The sequence below is a fragment of the Epinephelus fuscoguttatus genome, linkage group LG1, assembly GCF_011397635.1.
Source record: "Epinephelus fuscoguttatus linkage group LG1, E.fuscoguttatus.final_Chr_v1".
Lineage (NCBI taxonomy): Eukaryota > Metazoa > Chordata > Actinopteri > Perciformes > Serranidae > Epinephelus > Epinephelus fuscoguttatus.
The window spans coordinates 25,854,647-25,878,756 of record NC_064752.1 but is presented as its reverse complement, the minus strand read 5'-3'; the positions used below and the strand labels follow the sequence as shown (position 1 = coordinate 25,878,756).

Here is a 24,110-nt window from a genome sequence, read left to right as displayed (position 1 = left end):
AACAGCAGCATGGTTGAAGTCTTGACTGAAAATTCTTATCCGGTCAAACACGTGCAGTCATGTGTGTCAACAGGAAATGAGACACAGTGAATAGGATGTGCAGACACCAATTGTCACACTCATGGCTTCACATTGTAAACTGCCCGCACCCCCAAGGCCTGACCGCACCCACCGACTGGTTTCTATTATTTCCTCTGTTTCCCTGGAGATCTGGGCAAGTTTGTCGCACAAGCTCAACCCCATAAATACAAATCTGTTCCTGGAGGTTGATCCCTGTGGAGAAAGAAACTTTTGAGGCCTTAAGTGTCAATTTCAGCCTCTTCATTCTTGTCCTCACAGTACCTTGTTTCCCTCACTTTGAATTTTATGATTCTGTGGTTTAAAGCAAACCAATAAAAACAATTATGATAAATTTGTCAAGCCTAAAACAAGTACACAATGACAACAATGCCCCATCACCTCCACCTCTGACTTTTCTGTTTGTTAGAATGTTAAAACAGCAGCTTTATGTATCCCACATGTATTTTTTAAATGTATTTCAAGTACATCTGTAAGGATGATGCAAAGCTGCACAACATGGACAACCTTTAAAAGGTGAATAGCTACCTCACTCTACAATATAGCGTCATGTTACTCATTAAACTCAACTTTAAAGGTCCAGTGTGGAGGATATAGTGGGATATATTGGCAGAAATGGAATTTAATGTAAGTAAGTTTTCTTTAGTGAAAGGACAGACCAAACACTGACTCTAGATAGGGCCATTCATGTTTCTGCATTTTCACATTGACTGTGGTTAGCAGTTTTATCTATTCATTTATTTTTCTACGTACTTACTCCTCTTCATCCCCTATGAGACATACGGCTTCACTGAGCTCTTTCCAGTGGATTCGATCCCTGGCAGCACGTTGTGCCTCTCCCTATGATAGGTTCATCTTTTCCAGCTCCAGTGTTACAGTTCTGCAGCAGGTGGTTTTGGACCTTCTAGGTTTTCTTTTGCCTGGTGGTGTCCATCTTAAGTAGACTCTTGTAATCCAGCCCTGTTCCATTCTTAGCACATGGCCTAGCCATCTCAAATGTCTGTATGTGATTTCCATGGTGATGCTCCGGCTACCTGTTTTCAGTTAAAGGTTGGAGATTTTGTTTGGCCAGAGGATCTGGCAAATTCATCTGAGGCATCCACCAAGAAAGGCTTCCACTCTCATGTCTGTTTTAACCACCCACCAATTCAGAACCGTACAGCTTTATTTATTTTTTTTTTGTTTTAGTATGTGAAACTGTGTTTTTATTGGTTTTAATCACCTGGTCTGTTTGTTTTGGAGAGGAGGAGACTTCTGTGGATGATTCAGCTGCCAGTAAAAACCTATTGAATAATGAACACTGAAGGAATTACAACCAGGAGAAGTCTCAGCTGTCTGGAATCTTCAGTCCTCACTGTTGGACACCACTAGATCCCCTTAAATTTTTACAAAATACTCCTTTAAATGAGAAAAGTTGTCAGTGATAGTCCAGCTGCTCTACCAAGATAGCCTGTTAACTAGATTTAATAATCACTTTTCTTTGTTGTATTAATCATGCTAGGAGAAAAAGTTCCCATTAGTATTAGACATTATAATTATATAATAAACGTCTTCTGTGTTATATCAACAGACAAACAAATAAAATGTCAGACAAAGCTTCTGTGTTTGAATTCATTCATGGCCTATATTAACACATAATCAAACTGTTTTATGTTACATACAAATAAAAGCATTAGAATAGGCAGCAGTCTTATCGTTCCCCGGTTTTTAAACAGACTTATAATGAAGTTTTCCTTGTAATAGTATGATTTGAATGAGCCTTTTAAATGTTTCATTTATTTTTTTATTTTAGATGGTGACTCACATGGAGTCATGTAGTATATAAGTGCACATAACATGTAGCCACTTCCATCACTGCAAAAGTCTGTAGGGGTTCAAGAAAGTAGGCTAAGTGATGTTATAAGTAATATAGAATTATTAAATATATATAACACAATATAATGTAACAGGTTGGAGTCAGGTAGATTACCTGAAAACCACCTAAAATTCTGAGAACTACTTTAAGTGTTATATGTAAAACTTGTTATGTATCTCTGTTGTATTTCCATAAAGAAAATATGTCACCAAGTAAAATATTTTTAAACTTTGGAGCTTTAAACCCATCGAGAACCTCTACCTCACTCCGATGACATGTTCAGGTAAGATGGGACACCTGGTGGTAAAATGAGACACTCATTTTAAATGGTTAACTCCATTTATCAGGTCAGTCCTTCATTCATTACATCATTGATGTAACCTTACTGTTCATTAAAAATATCATCCAATTTTTTTTTTGCCATGTTCTCCCTGTTCTTTGGCTGTCTGTTACCTTGGTGTTATGTTGTCTACAGTGGACATGCATGTGTGTAACAATGATGGCTCACATAGCATAGCATAGCATAAGATAGCATACTATAGCATAGCATAAAACAAGATAAGATAACAGCATAGCACAGCACAAGATAAGGTAACGTTGTAAGGTTGGTCGAGCGGTGAAGGCAAAAGGAAGAGGACTTTAAACTGTTCAACAGTCCAATTTTTTTATTTCCCTTTTCTTTTCCAGCAGTGGGTTAGGTGCAGCAATATGTACAGTGCAGTTCAGCTGGCCAAAACTGAAGAAAGACTAAAACAAAAATCAACTCTGCACCGGGCTATGCCCCCTTTAAGTTTGGGCCCCTGGCAGTAACAGCCGCTGTGGCCGGCTTGTTAGACAGATCTCAGAAACTCGAGAGAGGCTTCCAACTCCTGCATATATAGACAGTAGCTCCTCCTACACATGGGAATTACAATTAATAAATCAATCAACAATCAGCAGTGATTAATTCATACTCTTCAGACTACTTTTTATAAGCCAACAGTGAAAAACATTGCTACACACTCCAAAAGAGTAAAAATGTTCTTAAACTGCTCAAAATCAACACTTGCACAAATATCTCCCCAAAACTCCCCCTCATCCATACTACACTTGGCACATTCCCCCAGGAACTTGACTATAAAAGGAATCCAAATGGGCGGGGTCTGGTTTGGCAGTTCCTGAGTCCAAACCAGAGGTTGGCCAAGTGCAGTCTAGAGGAGAGGTGAGACACACAAAAGAATTAGTCAAATAAAGAGATTTAAAACCACAATATTGTCAGACTTTTCTTCCTGACTTCATGTAAATGTGCCTGTGACACTGAAGCACCAAAACAACTACACACCTACAACTACCAGGTTTCAACCTTAATTGTGCTAATTACCAACCCCAGACACCTGCCGGCTAGATGGTGTGTGAAAGTGCCTGGAGGTGGACAAGCATTGTGTGTGTTTGTCTTTTACCATTAGAGGTCATGGGACATCCCCGTGACAAACGTAATGTAACGTAATGTAACGTAACATGAAATCAGATAATATAACATAAGGTAACATAACGAAACATAGCATAGCATAGCATAAGATAACATAACATAATATAACATCAGATACCATAACATAACACAACATAGCATAAGATAAGAAAACATAGCATAGCATAGCATAAGATGAGATGAGATGAGATAAGATAAGATAAGATAAGATAAGGCAACGCAACGTAACGTAACGTAACGTAACGTAATGTAACGTAATGTAACAAAACATCAGATAATATAACGTAATATAACGTAATATAACGTAACATAACGTGGCGTAATGGAACAAAACATAACATAACATAGCATAGCAAAAGATAACATAACATAACAACATAACATAAAATAGCATAAGATAACATAACATAGCATAGCACAGCATACCATAAGATAACATAGCACAGCACAAGATAACATAACACTGCATAGCATAAAATAGCATAGCATAATATAACATAACATAGCATAGCATAAGATAGCATAGCACAAGATAACATAGCATAGCATAATATAACATAACATAGCATAGCATAAGATAGCATAGCACAAGATAACATAGCATAGCATAGGATATAAGATTCAGATTTATATTCCTTTTTATTGTCATTTTTCATGATGAAACATTTTTGTTTCAACGTAACGTAACGTAATGTAACAAAACATCAGATAATATAACGTAACATAACGTGGCGTAATGGAACAAAACATAACATAACATAGCATAGCAAAAGATAACATAACATAACAACAAAACATAAAATAGCATAAGATAACATAACATAGCATAGCACAGCATACCATAAGATAACATAGCACAGCACAAGATAACATAACACTGCATAGCATAGCATAGCATAGCATAGCATAAGATATGATAACATTATATATAAGATTCAGATTTATATTCCTTTTTATTGTCATTTTTTATGATGAAACATTTTTGTTTCATCATAAAAAATCACAATTAAAAGGAATCTGAATCTTTTCTATCTACATAATATAATATAATATAATATAATATAATATAATATAATATAATATAAGTCTGTAATATAATAGGATAAAAGGATAGCCCAGAAAAAGGCACTATGCAATTCTGGAATAATTCAAAATCTCTGACTGATTGATAACACTGTGGTGTGTTTATGACTTGTTAGCGCATGTTATATTCTTATCAGCTACTGTGATCATCAGCCTCCCTGCACAGGCTCCATGTGGATGAGTATAATATTAAGATGGGGTCCGGTGAGTCTTATCCGGTGGCCCATAATTCCTAGCAGCGTCCCTTTTGGTTGGTAGGCTTTGAAAGACATCTTCCCATTGGAAGCTTAGCGCGTCACGATGAGGGCGGATGGTGGTGTGGTCCACACAGCCCGTGTCACGGGAGGCTGAGGGAGCCGCCTAAAAGCGTGCCGAGGTATTGGATACGTGTTGTTGCTAGGGGCGTGGGTTGTGCCGTGAAATATTCTAGTTTCCCCGAGCCTGAAAGAGATGAAATATAAGAAGACAACAGTCGTATCAGCTGGACGACAGCTGCGCTGAGAGCTGCTGCCCGGTCCAACCTGAGGGAAACTGTGCCGCAGTGAGCATTATCTGATAAGCGCCTGTGCTCATCCTCCAGGACAGCACCGCCGCGGAGAGGGAAAAAGTACAGGATAGTTACAGGAACAATGCACAGACGCTGAGGTCACACTTCTCGGAACTTATTCAGATTTTCACCCGGAACACCTGCTAGTTATTTGCATGAAGCAGAGCCCGGCGGGTGGAGGAGTCTTCACAGGGGATGACAGCTGCGCACTTGCTCGTCCCGTGATGTGTCTTTGGAGGGATTAGTGAGCGCCACAGCCTAAACATCCTGGCCTGTCCACTGTAGGCCACCGATCTGTCTGCGGAGCAAATCACATTTATAGCCTATAGTTTGCGCTGGAGCGGGCACCTTATGCAATGTGGAGGGAACTGTTATCGTGAGCTCATAGGTTGAACTGGCAATGACATCAGGCTTAAGTTGAATAGCTCTGCGCTGTATTGCAGCAAGGTGGACCGGGGCGTGAGGTGGCAGGGAGCAATGCGCTCATCCTCCGAGCTGGACATTTTGTGGGGGTGTTCTGTGTCCTAAACAATTTCAAGGCATAAAGGCCACATACATCCTGAGCTGGCGAACTGCGTCACTGCACGCGAGTGTTGCAGGTAGGCAGCAAACTCCCACCGCCGGGAGAGGAGCATCATCCTCCCTGCACAATGTCGCCGGTAAGCGCTTAACAATTTACCGGGCATGGATTCGGCGGATCAGTCGAGCAAAGATCCGCCACTTGGATCCACGTTTTCCTCAGCACCTAATTTAGACTCGGACATTAATGCAAATGCACGTAGGCCTGTTTACCAGAATGGGACAGACCACAATGTCAACATCCACATCGCAGCTCTGCGAGGAGCGAGTGACCCCAGCGCGTACCCGTCCACAGACTACCCGGCGCTGGTGCGCCAGAGGTTCATCCGGCGGAGTTTGTGGGTGTCAGACACCGACGAGCAGCAGCCGGTGGACACACCGGAGTGTGTCAACAGCAGCCCGGTGCCACACATTGACCTGCGGACCATCGTTGATCGGAGTCGGACCCGGGTTCTGCACGGAGCCCGCCTGGGCCTCAATGAGACCTCGGACACAGAGAGCCAGGTGGGGCTGAAGGACAGCGTTACAGAGAGTGTGAGCGCTGAGGAGGTGAAAGGAGACAAGAGGGAAGCCGAGCCAAAGGTAGAGGTTACGCCCTCAGATGTCACAGGTAAAGCAGGAAGTGACGAGAATGAAGAGGAGCCCGGGATGAAGGCTGTGTCCACTTCACCAGGGGGGCGTTTCCTCAAGTTTGACATTGAGCTGGGCAGAGGGTCCTTCAAGACCGTCTATAAAGGTCTTGACACCGACACCTGGGTTGAAGTGGCATGGTGTGAACTTCAGGTGGGTTCATTGATCATCCAAGTCAATCAACCAATAACTTATTATCTGAGATCTATATCTATGTGTGTAGTTGATCTGTTTTTAAAAAGCCCAAAAAATTAGTCCCCTGTCAGTGTGCAGTCTTGTGCACAGGTTCCAGAGGACACCCAGGGGTCTTTCTGACGTGTTTCCCCAGAAAAACAAAGGACTAGTTTAATTAGACTGTAACTTCATTCATTTGAAGTTGAAACAGTGAGATATGTGCATTTTATTTCTGATCATCTGACTAGAGATCTAGATCCCAACAAACTTTCAGGCAGGGGTCTCTCAGGTAGTAAATTGTTAATGAAGGGTCATTTACACTGACATTACCATCTCACAGGCGTCTAAACATCCAGAGTGAATATTGATTATTATTATTGAGGTCACTTCCTGTCTTTGGTTCTTCCTCTCTCAGGTTCAGTGAGTTCAGGAGCAGAGTAAAACTGACGAACCAGTCATCAGTGCTACTTTCTTATTGTTAATGGGCTCTTCATCAACATGTTCCACTGTTTTTATAATCCTATATTGCAGAAGTGTTGCGGCATACAGCACCCAGATGAGATACCGCGTTCTATTTTCCATAATGTGTCTGTTAATGAGCCATCATTGAAATATTTGTCCTCACTGGGGAACTGAAGAAAACTATCCTTCAGAGTATTGTTACAGTGCAGACTGAGGAGGAGGCGACTGTCTGTCATGTAGCTTTATACTTTTTGCACCAGCTTCCCCTCTCGTAACACTCAGCCTACATGTTTCCATCACCATCATTTAGTTCTGTGTCACACATTAACAAGACGTCTGTATTTTCCTTTTCCTCTGTACACTTTTTGAATTAACTGAATTGCCCACTGCCGTACTGCACAGTGTCGGCAGGTAACCTGTGGACACTTAAATTGTTATTTTGACCACTGTTTAATTAGAATCTTAGCACAGAGCTATTATAAACTCTCACAGCAGTGACAGCTCACTGTATTACTCATCTGAGTATGAAGTAATCAGTTTAGATGGCGTCCATGTGATACAGATTAGCCTGCAGACAGTCCTGTAGACAGCGGTTGCCCTTTCAGGGCTCAAAACGTGCTAAGCTTTAACAGTCCGTCCAGAGCGAATAACTGACAGGACATGGTTATGCATATAGGCCAATAAAACAGAAGCATGGTCACCTGGTTTTTAACTGTGGACACATGTGCAGACTCAAATTAAAAAAAAAACAGAAGTTTCTGATATGTGAGGAAAAACATAATTTCCTTGGTTACATAGGAGCTTCTGTTTCAACAGATGATGTCTTTGCTGTCCCTTTACAGTTGCCATTGTCCTTATGAATTTATAGATTCCTGTAAAGACATGTTTATTGTAGTTCCCTAAGTATTTTCTTAACAAACTATGAAGTCAAAAACAGTTTTATTATGCTTCTATTTCCAGCAAACATTTTACCAAACTTTTCTATCCACAATATTTTTAACGTTTGACAACATCAAATACAATATTTTATACTCATATAATATACAATAGAAGTCCACATACAATTGTTGCATTTTCACATTAACAAGAACGTACAATAAAATAACCAAGCTAACTTGAAACAAGAATGAACCTCTTGTTTTAACAATTAATGTTCACTTCTTATCTGTACATGGAATACACTGAAGCAGACCGGACAAGATAAACCAATGCTAAGAGTACAGCTACAGATTAAACACACGAAAAAGAATAAATATTACAATTGGAAATTAAGATGATCAAAGAGGAAATGGGTCCTCAAATAAGAGAACTTCACAAACAATACATAGTATGAGGTCGCTCCATAAGGACACCAAACGTTCACTCAGTAATGACAGATCACCAAATCAGCAACTGTACAGGAAATCAGTGAAGTTCATATTTTATCATACATGTCCATCCTTCCTTTGATTTTATAAAATAAATAACAAAGGGGGACATAACTTGACATCTCAGACGTCCACTGAGACGGTGTCGGAGGGTAAGAGGCCTTCTAGCCGACAGCAATCATTTTTGTTGCAGCAATAAATGCAAGATCACAGAGTTTCCTTTGATACCAACCACCAACATTAATGTTCCCAAGTAGACAGAGACGTGGAGTAGGTATTAGATTCCTAGACATGATGAACATTTTTACCAAACTTTCATTATCAGCTTTATTTCAGTCAGTGCACTGGCAGGTATTTGTCTATTGGGTTTACGATGTTTTTAAGGCCCAAAAAAAACAAGCTGGTTCAGGCTGAGTCAGCACCTCCACATCTTTTTCTGAACCTCTAATTTGCTTTAAATGATCACAGTGAGAATAAGGTTTGTGACTTTGAGGCGCAGCTCTGCAGCAGGATTTTATAGATTTAGTGCGGCCTCAGAACGAACAGTGCCGATGCTTCTTTTTTTTTTTCCTCCCACTCTTGCAGAATCCAAGTTCACCCTGTCAGGCCCGAGGGAATAAGTAATACAAATCGCACACCACCTCAATCAGGGTCAGACGTGGAATTAAATCAAAATTATGTTGTGCTTATCTCACAGCTCGTGTTGGCAACAACAGATTCCACCGGGGCTAAGGATGAAACTGCAGTTCTCTGTTTTGATAACGTACGCAGTGTAATGTATGTAATGAGGCTCGTTTGGACATGAAACTTCAATCAATCGTTGCGGGAATCAACAAAGTGAGCATCCAATTGATTGTGACGAGATAATGAATTATCTCCTGTTGCATCCCACATTTCAGCCTCAGTTCTCTGCTTTTGCACCTCGAATTTAATAACACAAGATTGAGTAATACTCAGTGTTGCTCGTAGAGGAGTAAAATACTCACTTCACTTTTCACATCATCATCAGGGATTTAAAGTTTTCCTACAGTTTTTTCCAGTATTTCCTGTTTAATAATGATGTTATTGATAAAATATTAAATCTGTTTCTTGAAAAGTTCCAAATAGAGCAGATAGAAAACACAGTAATATTTGGTCAATCCAATAGTGACACAACAAAAAAGTAAATAAAATAAGAACAATAAAAAACCAAGACGGGACTAAGACAAGACAAATACTCCAAACCAAATCAGTGCCCAGAGCAAGACAAAGAACAAAACAACGTAGTAATAAAATTAAAACAGAAAAATATTTGGAAATGTGTGTATGATGATACCAATAACACTAAATACTAAAACATAGTATAATGGTTGGACAACTTCCTGTCACATCACAATTTAATGTCTGTAAAACAGATGATCAATCACTCAGGAATATGTGGAAAGTCCAGCTGTCGTACAAAGTCGAAAACGGGATCCCACATCATGCAAAATTTCCTCAGGGAGCCCATCATTATGCACCTGATTCACTTCTTACTCCTTATCAGACATATTACATATGCTTTTTTCTGAATATGTTTGCTGGCTATTCTTGTACTTGTTTTAGTTATGTATTTGATTTGGCATATTTGAATTAAAATCTAATCCTGTAATTTGTGAAGAAAGAGATGCTGGTATTCTTAAACACTTTTAGATTATTAACTAAAGTTTCAAGAGGAAGGGCACTCTTTTATGTCTCAGGAAAGGCATGATGATCTGTACAGTAAGTGTAAATGTTCATGTACTTGTGTTTGAGCAGGTTCTTAGGGGAGCTCTAGTGATGATGCAACCGTTCTGTCCCCGGTGGTGAGGCCTTCTGTGCCTCGCTCACAAAAAGCCAGTGTGCCTTTACAGTCTGTGTACAGTGCGTGTGTAAGAGTGAGACAGCAGAAAACATAGATGCTCACAGACGGATTTACAAATCAGAGTCTGAGGGTAGCCTGAGCCTGGTGTCGAGCAAACCAGGCCGCTAGTCTTGTTACTTATTTATCCACTAAATGATGATCAAACATCTGCTGAGCAAGTTGTTTACCAGAAATTAGCAATTTATGCAATGTGACTTAGTAAAAATGCCAAAATGCTCTCCCTCTTTGAGATCTGTGTCTCGCTGTCGGACAGTATTTGTCTTATTTGATGGCTTCGTAATGAACACTAAACATGGATTTATACCCCTGTGGTGTATAACACACACAGATGTGTCTGGAGAGTGAATCCTGCTGATGCAGCCCTCTGCACCAAGACAGAAAGAGAGGAGAGAGGGAGAGGGTGGGTTCAGCTCAGGACAGCGAGTAGCACTTGTAGTATTTGATATGCTGCATAACCAGAGGTCTACATCATATTAATTGAAGCGTTGTGTCTTCTCCACACTGTCTCCACACTCCATTAGATACAAATGCCAGTGCTGTAAATATATATTTATAATTAAAAAAAAATTATTGTGCAAAGCACTGCGTGAAGCAGATTCTGTGTTGTGCCACACCCTGCTCAATCCTATCTCAGCAAAGAATCATTAATAATCTGTTTGCAAACTACCTGTGAAATCGGACAATATGAACAGAGAGATGAGACAACATGTTATATATTTCTTCTCAGGCAGGATCAGCGTCATGAAGGCAGATAAAGACAGGAGGCGTATCCTTCACGATGCTGCTCATAAACTAAGCCGCATGAGGCTGCTGCACACCGTTTAGGTCACTATATGGGCTGTGAATGAAATCCAGTTCCCCAGCATCAATCAATAATCAATGCCGAGTGATGTACAGGAGGTTATTGTGCCTCACAGACAGTTAAAACACTAACTACACCCTCATTGTCACCATTACAACGTGTGTACTGAGACTGCCGTAGAGAAAATCCAGAGGTCATTCAGCATTTGTCGTGGCTGAGGCCATCGGGCCTTATCTGCTGTGCTGACTGGAGAGAAACAAATGTAGAGGATGTTCACTGTCAGCTGTTTTACTATTTATACAACAGTTCAGGGAAGGCAGGGGCCAAAATATTGATCCAGAATACATGGATTCACTCTGGCTGGTGTACCCAAAGATGTACGATTGAAAAGCTGAAGAACTGCACACAGTATTTCCATCAAAGATCGACATTGTGATAGAAAATAATAATCTCTAGCCTGCCGTAATAAAGTCTTAATGGTCTTTTTTTTTTGTTCCACTTTTTTCTCTAACAGCACATTTGACATTTACTGATTAAAAAATGCAGTTTAATCTTTTGTTTATCTGTCATGACAGATGTGTCTGTCTCTGTATGACAACATCAGATTAAATAAGGATTTTACTTTCTCTGGAAACGTAGTCAGGATTCCAGTTATCGTTATGAGGTGTTTTGTTGCTGTGTGTTTTACAGCAGTGATTAAAACAAGAGTAAACAGTTCAGACCCCCATGTTTACTCACTCAAAATGCCAAGGTTGTGTTCACTCCAAACATGAGCCACAGGCAGCTCTAACACAGCTCCACTCCTGAAGTAACGCCAGACTGTTTAAAGGAGGCTGAAAACGACTTGTATCTCTTCCATACAGCATGATAAAAGAAAAACACTGACAATGACTTGTTAAATTTGGACAAATTGACCTCTGAGCTTCTCCTCTGATAAGGCTGCAGAATACTGAAAAATAATAAGAGGATGAACGTGGAATTCATTATTTCTCATTTTTAAAAATTAATGTTCTTTCTTTCTTCGATTTTCCCCAGGAGCGGAAACTGTCCAAAGCTGAGAGACAGAGGTTCAAAGAGGAGGCAGAGATGTTAAAGGCTCTTCAGCATCCCAACATCGTGCGGTTTTATGACTTCTGGGAATCACCGGTTAAAGGGAAGAAGTGCATTGTTCTGGTGACGGAGCTGATGACCTCAGGGACACTAAAAACGTGAGAGTCAATATGAAATACAGCCTCTATAATACTCTTTATTAGTATGTTTGACTTGTCTTGGTATGTTCCTCATCTTAGCCTATCTCGCAACCTCATACTCAATAGTAAATCACTGATCGTAAGATACAAATATTAGTCTCTTATTGCTTCTTCTTTCAGTCAGTTTAAAAGAAGTTTACAGTAAGGACCATTAGACTGTCTACAGCATGTGTATCAAGTTTCATACAAATTGAATGACACCAATACAGTCAATCTAATGCCAGACTGTAGAGACTGACATTGGAATATATAGTTCTTGTTTTTTAAAAAACAAGAAACGTGATTTTAGCATCATTTTTTAGCTCAACACTTAATTAATTAACATAATGACAAAAAGTTTTCAGGCAGTTAAAATAAGGAGATTAGTTGAGAACAGCACAGTCACCAGATTAATATTGACTGTGTGTTTGCAGCTGATGCTTAATGAAAGCAATAATGCTTGGCAACAGAGGAACAGCTCATTGAAAACATTTCATCAACACAGTGACTCACAGGGACAGACCTTGATTGTCAATATGTCTTTTACCAATTACTGAAAAAGCAATGTCTCTGACAGCTGGAACGTCTCTATCCTCCCTCAGGTATCTGAAGCGGTTTAAGGTGATGAAGCCGAAAGTTTTGAGGAGCTGGTGCAGGCAGATTCTCAAAGGCCTCCACTTTCTCCACACAAGGACTCCTCCAATCATCCACAGAGATCTCAAGTGTGACAACATCTTCATCACTGGGCCCACAGGCTCGGTCAAGATCGGAGACCTGGGCCTGGCAACACTGAAGAGGGCCTCCTTTGCTAAAAGTGTTATTGGTTAGTTATCAGTTATTGTGTGTTTATTGAAATGTGACGACCAGAGTGTTTATTTTAAACCTGCAACACACACAAGACTTGAGACTCAAACAGCTGTTGGGAGAAGTTTGCCAAGAGGGCTTTCTGTCCGAAAAGAACAACCTATAGACTCATACAGAAGTAATCCCTCTCCATCATCATTTATAACCCACTAGAAGTATATGGTGGTGTATGTATCTGCACAAGACTCTGCCCTCTGCCTGTATTTTCTTATTATTAATTTTGTGAGGTTGGGACTTTATATAAAGGTGGCGACCAGGTGCCTGACTGTTAGCAGCACACATCCAAGAGGAGGCTGTGAAAATCACAGACACAGTGCTGAAAAATGCAAACATAGTGAGGCAAAATGCAGAGTGGAAATCACAATCAGAAAAGGAATTATTGCCAAGTAGGTTTTCACTTACAATGCATTTGCTTTGGTTTTTGATGCATACATTAAATATACAATAAAAGTACTGCAACTCCCAAGAACTTAAATATAGAATAGAAAAATTATAGTGAACAATGCCAAGATACTTTTAAAAAGTTTGTAACGTAACAAATATGTGCTATATATTTGTTTCAGGGATAAAAAAAAAAAAAGCTGTATAGTTTTGTGCAGGATCTGCAAAAATATTAAGCAGGTGATGTGCATTAGTTCACAGTAGAGCAGATATGCAAATGTGCAAAGATAATAGTCCAAGATGTGCTTACATGTAACACATATAGATGGCAGGGGTTGTAAGAATGCATGTCAGTGGGGGTCCACTGCAGTCAGGAAGAAACTGTTCTTGTAGCGTGAGGTTTTTGTCCTGATGGACCGCAGCCTCCTGCCAGAGGGGAGTGTTTCAAGTGTTTCAAAGAGTTTGTGTCCAGTGTGGGAGGGGTCGGCCACAATATTGTCCGCCACATTCAGGGTCTTGTATAGTTCCTGATGAGACAAAAGATTGCAGCCAATCACCTTGTCAGCAGAGCGGAGGACAGGATGCATTCTGCCTTTTGTCTTCTGCGGTGACAGCAGCGTACCAGGTAGAGACGGAGGAGGTGAGGATGGATTCAGTGATGGCAGTGTGGAATTGCACCATCATTATCTTTGTCAGCTGCCACAGGAAAAACATCCTTTGCTGCAATAACCAACTATTTCTACGTAGTATACCTTTCAGGTTAGAAAAAAAATCGTGGTTTGGTTTCTGCTAGGAAGGGCTTTCTGGCAGACTGGGCAAACTTCTTCCATGTGCACATTTTCATGGTTTAAGTTTTTATACTTGTTGATGTGGAGCAACATTAGCATTGATCTAAAATCTGGACTTTGGTAACCTAATGAATGTGAGACCAATATTCACTCTCCTTTTAGCTCTGTTTTGGTCTCCACCAACTCCCACAGGATTTATCTGGCCCTTTAGCTCCCAAATGTTACAGTTGCTAACTTTGTCTGTCTACTGTCTGGTGGTTGACAGGTAGAGTACAGTGTGTTTTCAGACCTTTTTCAGTCAAAACAGCTGTGGCAAAAAACAACACTGATGAGAGAGATGATTGATTGTAGCTGCTTTGAAGTCTAAATCATGTTTTGCGTGTTATGTGTGTTTCAAAAGCAGTTCTTCCATGAGCTGTTTTAAATGATACCAGTTCACATTTTATGAAAATACAAGCCTATATGTTGTTTTACAAAAGACTAGATCCTTCCAGTTGCACAATCCTACCAGTGGCTTATATTTTTACAGTATGTCTGATTTTAATGAGAAGAACGAGTGTCCACTTTAAAGAGTAACCTCAGGATTTTTCAACCCGGACCCTGTTTTCCCACCTATTTGTGTCTAAGTGACTAATAGGAGCAACAGTTTTTGAAACTGGTCCAGCACTGAGCAAGAAGGCTGCAGTCGGCAGCAGCTAAACAGGCTGCAGTGTAATTACTTGAGGCAATTGTGCACCCTCAATGACAGACCTTTGTGTTAAAGCGTCAGATCCTTTTTGTTTGACCCGAAACAGCCCTGAAATTGCCATTGCCAAACCCACCAGACTCCATTTAAATAAGCAGCAATTTTAGTGTGAATAGAGCCAGCATATTTTCACATCTAACTGGGTGAATAAGGTTTTATTTCAACCCAAACCAGAGTTGCTTATTGTTGGAAAAGTGGAAAGACGAACCAAGACAGCTTTTGTGATTTTATTTTGTTTTTGTGGACTTTGAATGAAGTGTGTTTTACGATGATAAAATTACTGTTTATTTGAATGGAGTCTGGTGGGTTTTGCGATAGTGATTTCGAGGCTGTTTCTGGTTAAACAAAAATCTTACTCTGAAACAAACAGGTCTGTCTCTATAGGAATGCTTTCCATAATGTTGTCAGACACTTAAAATAATGATCTGAGCCTGTTAGTGGCAAAAACAAACTTTAAGTGGATGTAAATTGACAATGCACAATTGCCCCCAGTGGTTACATTGCAGCCTGTTTCGCTGCTGCCAGCTGTAGGGGCCTCTTTCATTACTGGACCAGTTTCAAAAACTGTTGTTGCCAGTAGTTACTTGGGCACAGAAACATGATAAAAAGGTGTCCAGGTCGAAAAATACTTAAGTTACCCTTTAAGCCCTCCAAAGTTTGGTCGAAGTAGTTTAGTGCTCAAAGAGTTACATCATATTATTGTGTTAAAGACGCACAGAACATCCGACATTTGCGTTTTTTACTTTTGAACCATTTCTTTTTTGCCTGTCATTTGAGTGATAACTAAATTCTTGGAGCCACGATTAAGCAGCCGTGTTGGGTTTCAGTCCTTGACGTTGGTATTGATCCCACTGAAATACAATGACACTCTGATAACTGCATGTGACTTTATCATTTATCTTCCTCTCTTACATTAATTTTCCAGGCACTCCAGAGTTCATGGCCCCAGAGATGTACGAGGAGCACTATGACGAGGCTGTGGATGTCTATGCGTTTGGGATGTGCATGCTGGAGATGGCCACCTCAGAATATCCCTACTCTGAGTGTCAAAACGCGGCTCAGATCTACCGCAAAGTCACCAGTGTGAGTTCACATTTAAAGCTGTTAAACTTACTGCTGTTGCAACTGTTTTGAGTAGTAACAAAATAAATCAGCTATGGTGTGTGGAGCTGGGAGGTATGTGCAGTTAACTAATGATTATTTTAACTATCAGTTAATCAAATATGTATTTTTAAAAGACAGACTGACCACACAGACTTTAAAATGTTAAAACTGATGACACCTGCCCACCACATTTAACCAAAGTAACAGCAAGTCTTCAAATCTTGTATGTAAACTAGCAAACTGACTATGTGCCGCCTGCGGCAAGCTGCCATACAATGTCTATTGGAAGCTGCGGCGTGCACTCTGAGCACAGTGAGCTACAGCTATTTGATTCTGTGGCGAAGTGCAGCCAAAGCAACAGAGAATTTCTTCTCACCAGAAACACATGAACACATGAAAAGTTGCTGGAAAAATGTAATGACTGCTGTGAGCCACAGCTCCATGTGTTTTCAGTGTAACTCAGAAATATTCTTTGCATAACAATATTTGTTTATAGTTTGCTTACATAGGACACACAAGCTACTGTCTGGTCATACCAGAGAAGTAAGGCTGTCGCTGCATTATACTGGAGAAGGGTGTGTTTTATTTCTTTGGAGTTCAACTTTTCATTTTTAAGAAGAAAACGTTTTTTTTTAATTAAATGCAAATGTTTTGTATTTTTACTTTATAAATGACTCCCACAATGAACCAACTTAACTGAAAAGCTGAGTCCCAATTAAACACTGTGTCTCTTTTACTAGCCGGGTATGGCTACACATTCTGACAAATAAATACAGGTCTAAATTAGATGCTGGGTCTGGTTGCCATTTATAGAGGTTCTTCTTGAAGCCCAACGAGTCGTCAGCTACTTGCTTGAACTAACATTAGTTAACTGCTTAAACTACACATAACAAATATAAATGCTTAAATTTTTGTCAGTATAGACATGCTACACATATTTAGCTTGGTTAGATTCTCTACAATTCAGTCATAGAGTTCATCTAACTGAAACCGTGAGCACAAAAGTATGATTTATTCAGATTCACAAGAGAGGCGGAAAGACTCCCTACCTCTGAAGGGTCATTAAGATCGAACATCTGTCTATTCCTTGATTATTTATATATATTATTTATTATTCCTTTAATCCGTAAGAGTTTCTGATCAGAAAAATTAAAAGGGTTTTTCATAAACTTCAATTCAAGTTGTGAGTATTGTTTTAACAGGATAAAGAGCTGTTGTGTTGGTATGCCAGGTGCACGCATCGTAACTCTCCCTCTGATGCACTGTCTGTCAGAGATCCATCAAATGAATGATTTGTGATATTCAATAGCCTAATTTTTGTACGAGTAATATTCATGCTGCTTTAAATAAACAATTTGATTGTATTTCCCATATTTGCTGAGCAAGAGTTTTGTGTAAAATGAATTAAGGGCCTGTCCCAAATAAACCCTAGTGGAGTTCAGTAATTGAATGAAATAACAGCCCAGGCTATTAATCACAGTTTTACAGTATAATAATTAATAATAATAATTCTAATTTTATTCGTTTTTTTCATGGATCAAATGATCACCAGGCTAATCTTTCTAGCACCCCAAAAGTCCTCTTGGGCAGTAGTAGCTTCTTGTGTGTTTTGGAGAGTCTGTAATTAATGTTTGCAGACGGTACTTACTGTACTGTGCAGTCGCACACTAAGTACTGCTTTTCTGAGTTTTAAGACATGTTAATGGTGGTTTGTTTTCCAGGGGGTGAAACCTGCCAGCTACAGCAAAGTCAGTGACCCAGAAATTAAGGAAATAATTGGTGAATGTATCTGCCACAGAAGGGAGGAAAGGTAAGTGGAGCGGGACCTATCTGACCTGTTTGTCTCAGAGCTCATGACGCATTTGGTATGAAGGTAGAGGTGCTGTTTTGTTTTTGTTCCTGCAGTGTGACGTCAATGCCAGTATTTGGGTCTCATGTTTGGTGTGTTTGTGTGTTTTGCATCATTAGGTCAGGTTACTATCATTGTGACCTCTAGCCCAAGGCAGTAGCTGGTGTTTGTGTATTTCCTGCAGGTACTCCATCAAGGACCTCCTGAACCATGCCTTCTTTGCAGAGGACACAGGCGTGAGGGTGGAGCTGAATGAAGACGATGATGGGAAGAAATCATCCATTGCTCTGAAGCTGTGGGTTGAGGATACTAAAAAGCTGAAGGGGAAATACAAGGACACTGGTGCCATTGAGTTTTCCTTCGACTTGGTGAACGAGGTCCCAGAGGTTGTTGCCCAAGAAATGGTAAACAAATATTTTAAAGTGGAAAGAGGCAACTTTTCAACTTCTCTCCCTCTAGTGTTTTCCAAGTTGCCGCTACTGTTGCAAAGACGGATTGCTTTCTGTTTTCCTCAGAGCCTAAAAACTGCCAGTTTCCACAGTTACTTTGGTTGTCAACCGTCTGCCATTTCTGCCACTGGGGAGAGTAACAGCAAAGATCTTACACTGATACACTTTGGTAACAGAGGATTAGCTACTGATAGCAACTTGGGAAAAACACAAGTGCTAGATTCTTCCTGTTTTGGTTGTGCAATGGTTGATGTTCTTCCTTTGTGCTGTTAATCAAGCCTTCATTTTCCCGGGAGATCGTACCCAGTGGCAGAAAGGATTGTACAGTGAAAGTGAAGCTTTTAGTAGGGCTGCACAACATGCGGAAAAAATAATATTGCAGTTATTTTTGATTGATACTGTGATTGCAATTTGGGTCATGACTTTAGTTGGAATTATAATTTTTGCATTAATTTTTTACTAAAAAAAAAAAACCCATAGAAATAAATTTGTTTTGGGCACATAGTGCGACATAGCTGCATAGCAGATACAACCATCATACAGTCAAGACACACAGTAGACAACAATGTAGTGCAGCAAGAACGCCGATTTGAATAACATGATTGTACAATCAGGACTTCTGGGTGGAATAAATACATCAACAAATACATCAAAAAAATGATGATGATGTCATTTTTTTCTGGGGTCTGTACCAAACAAGCGTAATCCCTTATGTCTGGATTAAGATTTGAAGGCCAAGGCATCTCTGTGGCACCTTGATGATTCATTTATAATGCTATGTTGAGACATATTTTAGCTTTACCAGAAAAATGCAGCTCCTACAATTTGGATATTGCACTCGGCCATATTGTGATTTTGATAATATTGGGATTAATTGTGCAGCCCTAGTTTGCAGGGAACCGATCTAATCGCTGACGGTGTCATTATTCTACAGCCATTACATTGTGCAATCAACATTTACATACTGTGGCTCAGAGGTAGAGCGGGTCGTCCACTAATCTGGACGACCCGCTCTGAGTTCGGTATCTCACCCAATCTCCTTTGGCGAGATACCGAACCCCGAATTGCTTCCGATGGCTGTTCCTTTTGTGTGTGAGTGCGTGTGAATGGTTACTGAGTAGCAGGTGGCACAATGTGTGGTAGCCTCAGCCCACCTGTGTGAAAGTGTGTGTGAATGGGTGGATGTGATGTAGTGTAAAAGCGCTTTGAGTGGATGGAAAACTAGAAAGGCGCTATAAAAGTAAAGTTGATTACTCACGATGATAAGCTAAAGTAAACAACATGTCTTTTTCCACTTTAAGGTACTCAATGAATTGTTTTCTTGTTTGAATATACACAGACAATAGTTGTTGACTGAGACTTTTTCTTTGATGCTAGCTTTATTGTTAGTATTTCTTACTAAGTTGGTATCAGTCAGATGTCTGAGACCAGGCTTAACCAAGTGTTCCTCGGATCAATTCCTTTTCCTTTAGGCTGGTCTGGATGTCTCTGCTCTCTTTTGACCTTGGCTTTTGTTGGTTCTGGCCAGGCCACACTTTGTGTTCTTCCTCCTCCATTTGTCGACTCGACCATAGCCTTGGAAAATACCCATTTCTGATTGGCTGGCTTGTGTCTGTTAAAACCCATTGACACTTCAAAAATAGCTCTTATTCAGTGCATAAGGAATATTAAGCTGCAGGTAACCATAGCAACAACACTGCTTTGTGCTGCATTATAAGTAAACTCTCATTTAGAAAACAGGTCTAACTCTCATTGATTAAAGTGGCTAAAAACTAACTTTGAATGGTGATTGAACACATTTTGGCTCAGATAAGTGGCTGTGGTATAATCACAGTAATACACAAAGGTACAGGGGAGAAAATACAGTAAGGTGCTTTCAATATATCAGTTATGGACTAGTATCACTCCACTTCATAGGTTTTTGGAAACAGAAGTAGCTTGTAAAATGCATCTGTCTTTAACACAATCCTTGGCCCTTTGAATTCAGTGTACTGCAACTGGGAGTTGGTTCATCATCATGTCTGCAATCATATCCTTGAGTGAGTGTACTGTATTGATTGAAACAAGAGCATCTGATCAATCGATCTTTGCTCTTCCATGCTAAGAATGTCGATTTGTTGATTGATCACATAAGGCTTGAATTACAAATTTGGTTCGTTCTGTGCTACAGTGAGCATCTTACCTCTGTCCTGTAGGTGGAATCGGGTTTTTTCCTGGACTGTGATGTGAAGATAGTCGGGAAGTCCATCCGGGACCGCGTGGCTCTCATCAAGTGGCGGAGGGAGCGGACTTTCTCGTCAGCAAATGGCGATGTAGCTGTGAAGAAGCCGCAGCAGAACCTACTGCAAGTGCCCGGTGCTGTTGTACCCCAGGCACCCACATTAGTTACGACAGATTATGAGGAGCAAGAAGGGGAGCAGCAGACCCTGATCTGCACCGTGCCAGTCACCATGACTGCCACATGTGAGAACCTGCATTTGGATATAACATGAATGTATCGTGTATCATACAACCTCAGTGTTACTACTGAGGCCCAGACACACCAAGCCGATATCAAACAATTAGTGGCGACGGAGCCAGACTGTTGCGTCACCTTGCGTCCTCTGTGTCTCAGCCATAGACTGGATATAAGATGGATGACGTGACAGCTCTCCAAATGTGAAGCCAAAACATCCTGATCACCATCTTGTCTCTCCTCCTGAAGGATGAAGACAAAGCAGCGTGCATCTCTGGGACACACACACATACACACTCTTTCCACATCAGCCCAGTTTAGTCAAGTCTGTAGGCCAGGCTTACCCACCCCACGCCTTGCTCGCCCCCCTGTGGCCAGCTGCAGTATGGGTCATAAACCCTGCCCCCTCCATGTTAGCAGATGGGACATGGGCCATCTCAAAGTACACAATGGTTTCTGTCATTTTAGGTAGTTATTTTCTAAATGTTTGGTTTTAAATACTTATTTGATGCTATAAAAAGGTTTGAAGTCATGATTTACAGCTGTGTGTGCCAGTCGGTATGCTCGTGATCAGTGACGCTGCTTGCGATAGGTTGAATTGATGTATGGGCAGGAACTCAATACCGCTTAAATAACAACTGTTCAGGCTCTGGCTCCAAATGATGTCACCATCACAAGATGGCAGCAGACATATCGAGGATATTTTGGCTTCATTTTTGTAAAGTGGGAGGAATTGAAGACACATTGTCCATTTCATATACAGCCATTGGTCTCAGCCAAGAAGTTGCACTTGAACACACCGTAGACTACAGTCAGTAGCCAGCTAGCACATATGTTTTGTGTGGAAATAACTCTCCATAGCAGTAGGTGATGGTAGTCTGTATTCATGATTCATAAAGGGAAACCAGAAGACCAACAGAACGGATTCAATATGCTGGTTAGCCAGTTAGCACATTAGCAACACAACCTGATGTTGGCAGATCAAAGGATATCACGATATCACAATCATGAGCTGTTTCAGCTGAAGAGCTCAACAGCTGAAAACATAATCTAATCTCTCGCACTCTCTCTTGACATTAGCTAATTGTTTGCTTTCCTTGCTTCAGTTTTTCTTTGACTAGTGCAAACTCTGCATGACACACCACAAAAACTAGGTTGATAGACACTCACCAACATCCTGACATTGATCAATGGTCGACCATCAGCTTGGTGTGTCAGGGCCCTTAGAATTCTCTCATCCATTAACAGGAAATGGCACTGACTATGACTTGCAATGGTTAAATTATTTGTGAATGTAAACAAGAAAAGGTGACTGCAGCATCTGAGTAACACCTATTAGTCATCAATGAGACATCATCACCCAGCTTTTGAATTTTAATGAGGTGCTACTCCGCTGTCTCCCTCCCCCCGTCCTTCCTCCCTGTCTGTCCTCCCTGCAGAGGGCATCGTTGTGAATTATCTTTTATTAACTCTGTTATTACAGCTGACAGCGGAGTGAGCTCTACCATGCAATTAGATGACCTAAACAATCAGCAAAATGGCACCTACCAGTCGCTTCCAGAGCCCATTTCCTCAGCTCATGTGATCTACAGTCCTCCTGACCCTCAGCTGCACCAGGGGCCCTACCAGCAACCCACAGCACAGGCCTCTCATGAAAACTACACACAAGCATCCACTCCATTACACCAGGGAGCCTACCAGCAACCCGCAGGTCAGCTGCATCCTGGGGCCTATCATCAGCCCGCAGCACAACTGCACCAGGGGCCTTATCAGTCTCAAACAGTGAGTGACAACATTTCTTATTTCTGTGGCAACTTTCTTAAATCCTTCGTTTTGTTTTCTGAGTTCTTTTCTGAAATAACATTTTTATTTTCTTTTTTGGAACGATACCTGATCAGCGTCACTACAGTGATCCCTTTGTATGTCATGACAACCTGCTCATCACTGAGAGCACAGTGTGTTTTAGGCGTGGAAGCGCCTCCCTGGTTGAGGTGTTACGATGTTGCACACACTCTCTCACTCAGACAATGAATACAAGCCCCTGTCCGTCACAGGATCTGCTGTCACCAAAAAGCACAGTGGACTCAGCACACCCTCCAGACTTTCTATTCTCTACATCAGCCCAGAGTCCATCATTATTATCTCCTCTCTTAACCCCACATCAACACTCTCATCATGACTCAGCAAGCCATTTCAGGTCACCTCTGCTTCCCCTGAATTTACAACCTCCGTCAGAGCACCGTCTGAGCGTCCCACGCAGCCCACAGCCCCGCCACCACTGCAAGGCTTGCATGTCTCTCCTACCGAGGGATAAGACAAGGCAGGGTGGGTCTCTGGAGCACAAACACATACGCTCTTTCTCAACAGCAGCCCAGTTTCGTCCACTCTCTAAGCCAGGCTCACCCACATCTCCTCCAGTCTCTCCTTTGGCCTCACCCTCTCCCCCATCACCACACAGTCAACCAACCCTGGTGACTTCACCTTCACATCTCTCCCCACCCTCACACGTCACGTCCCCATGGAGTTTGTATGAAGGTGGAGATCTCACTCTTCTCAACCACTATCTCCAACACATCGTCGGTCGCAGGACCAGTTCCCCCACCCTCTCTGCTAGTTATCCGATGCACAGCCACAGGGAGGTTGGGGGTGCTGCCTCCTCAGTAGCTGAGCATATAGACAAGAGGTGGAGCCTGGATGTCCCACTCTTCTCTAGCCCAAATCTGGACAGGAATCAGCTGTTTTCAGCACATGACAGTGAAGGCGGACCAGATCCACTGGTAGGTTAGAGAAGGAGGCTTTATGCAGACGAAGTCCTGCCATAGCAGCAGCCTGCTGTACCTGTAATGATTCTGCCAGCTGCTTCGCTTTGGCATTTCCATGTTGGTAGCAAAGCCAGCCCAACAGCCAGTCTCTGCTCCTGCATAATCCAAAATAAGGCCACTGTCTTTGATAAGTTGGGTTACAACATTGCTGAAGAGTGTGTATAAAATAAAGTGGTAGCACAGTGTAGGTGATGAAAGATCGACACTATAACTTCCCTTTTCCATTTTAGCTTGCCTCATTAAACCTTGCCGGGTGCTTAAAACATCCCCCTCTACTTTCTTGCTTATAAAGAGGCAATGTCTCTCCTGTCGGTGGAACAACATGGGACCGACCTCGGCTGCATTCAGCCCCAACAAAACGTAACACAACATTTATTTAACCGAAATCGGGGTGTGATGAACTGGTTGTGTTACGCAAGCACACCACCTTTTAATACAGCAGAGTTTAATTCACTTAATTCAAAGGGGCTTTATTGGCATGGTAAACATTTACAATG

The 24,110-nt window shown here is 41.1% G+C and overlaps 1 protein-coding gene across 8 annotated transcripts in view; it reads left to right on the top strand.

Annotated features, from left to right (window-relative positions):
* The first annotated feature begins 4,796 nt into the window (after positions 1-4,796).
* wnk2 (WNK lysine deficient protein kinase 2) overlaps positions 4,797-24,110 on the top strand; it is a 38,563-nt gene continuing 19,249 nt past the window's right edge. For all 8 annotated transcript variants that reach the window (XM_049585234.1, XM_049585205.1, XM_049585198.1 and 5 more), the window contains exons 1-8: positions 4,797-6,393; positions 11,963-12,135; positions 12,759-12,979; positions 15,860-16,017; positions 17,760-17,848; positions 18,072-18,291; positions 20,532-20,799; positions 22,275-22,573. In XM_049585234.1, coding sequence (XP_049441191.1) covers positions 5,716-6,393; positions 11,963-12,135; positions 12,759-12,979; positions 15,860-16,017; positions 17,760-17,848; positions 18,072-18,291; positions 20,532-20,799; positions 22,275-22,573 — 2,106 coding nt within the window. In that variant the 5' untranslated portion in view covers positions 4,797-5,715. The remainder of the gene's footprint in view (positions 6,394-11,962; positions 12,136-12,758; positions 12,980-15,859; positions 16,018-17,759; positions 17,849-18,071; positions 18,292-20,531; positions 20,800-22,274; positions 22,574-24,110) is intronic.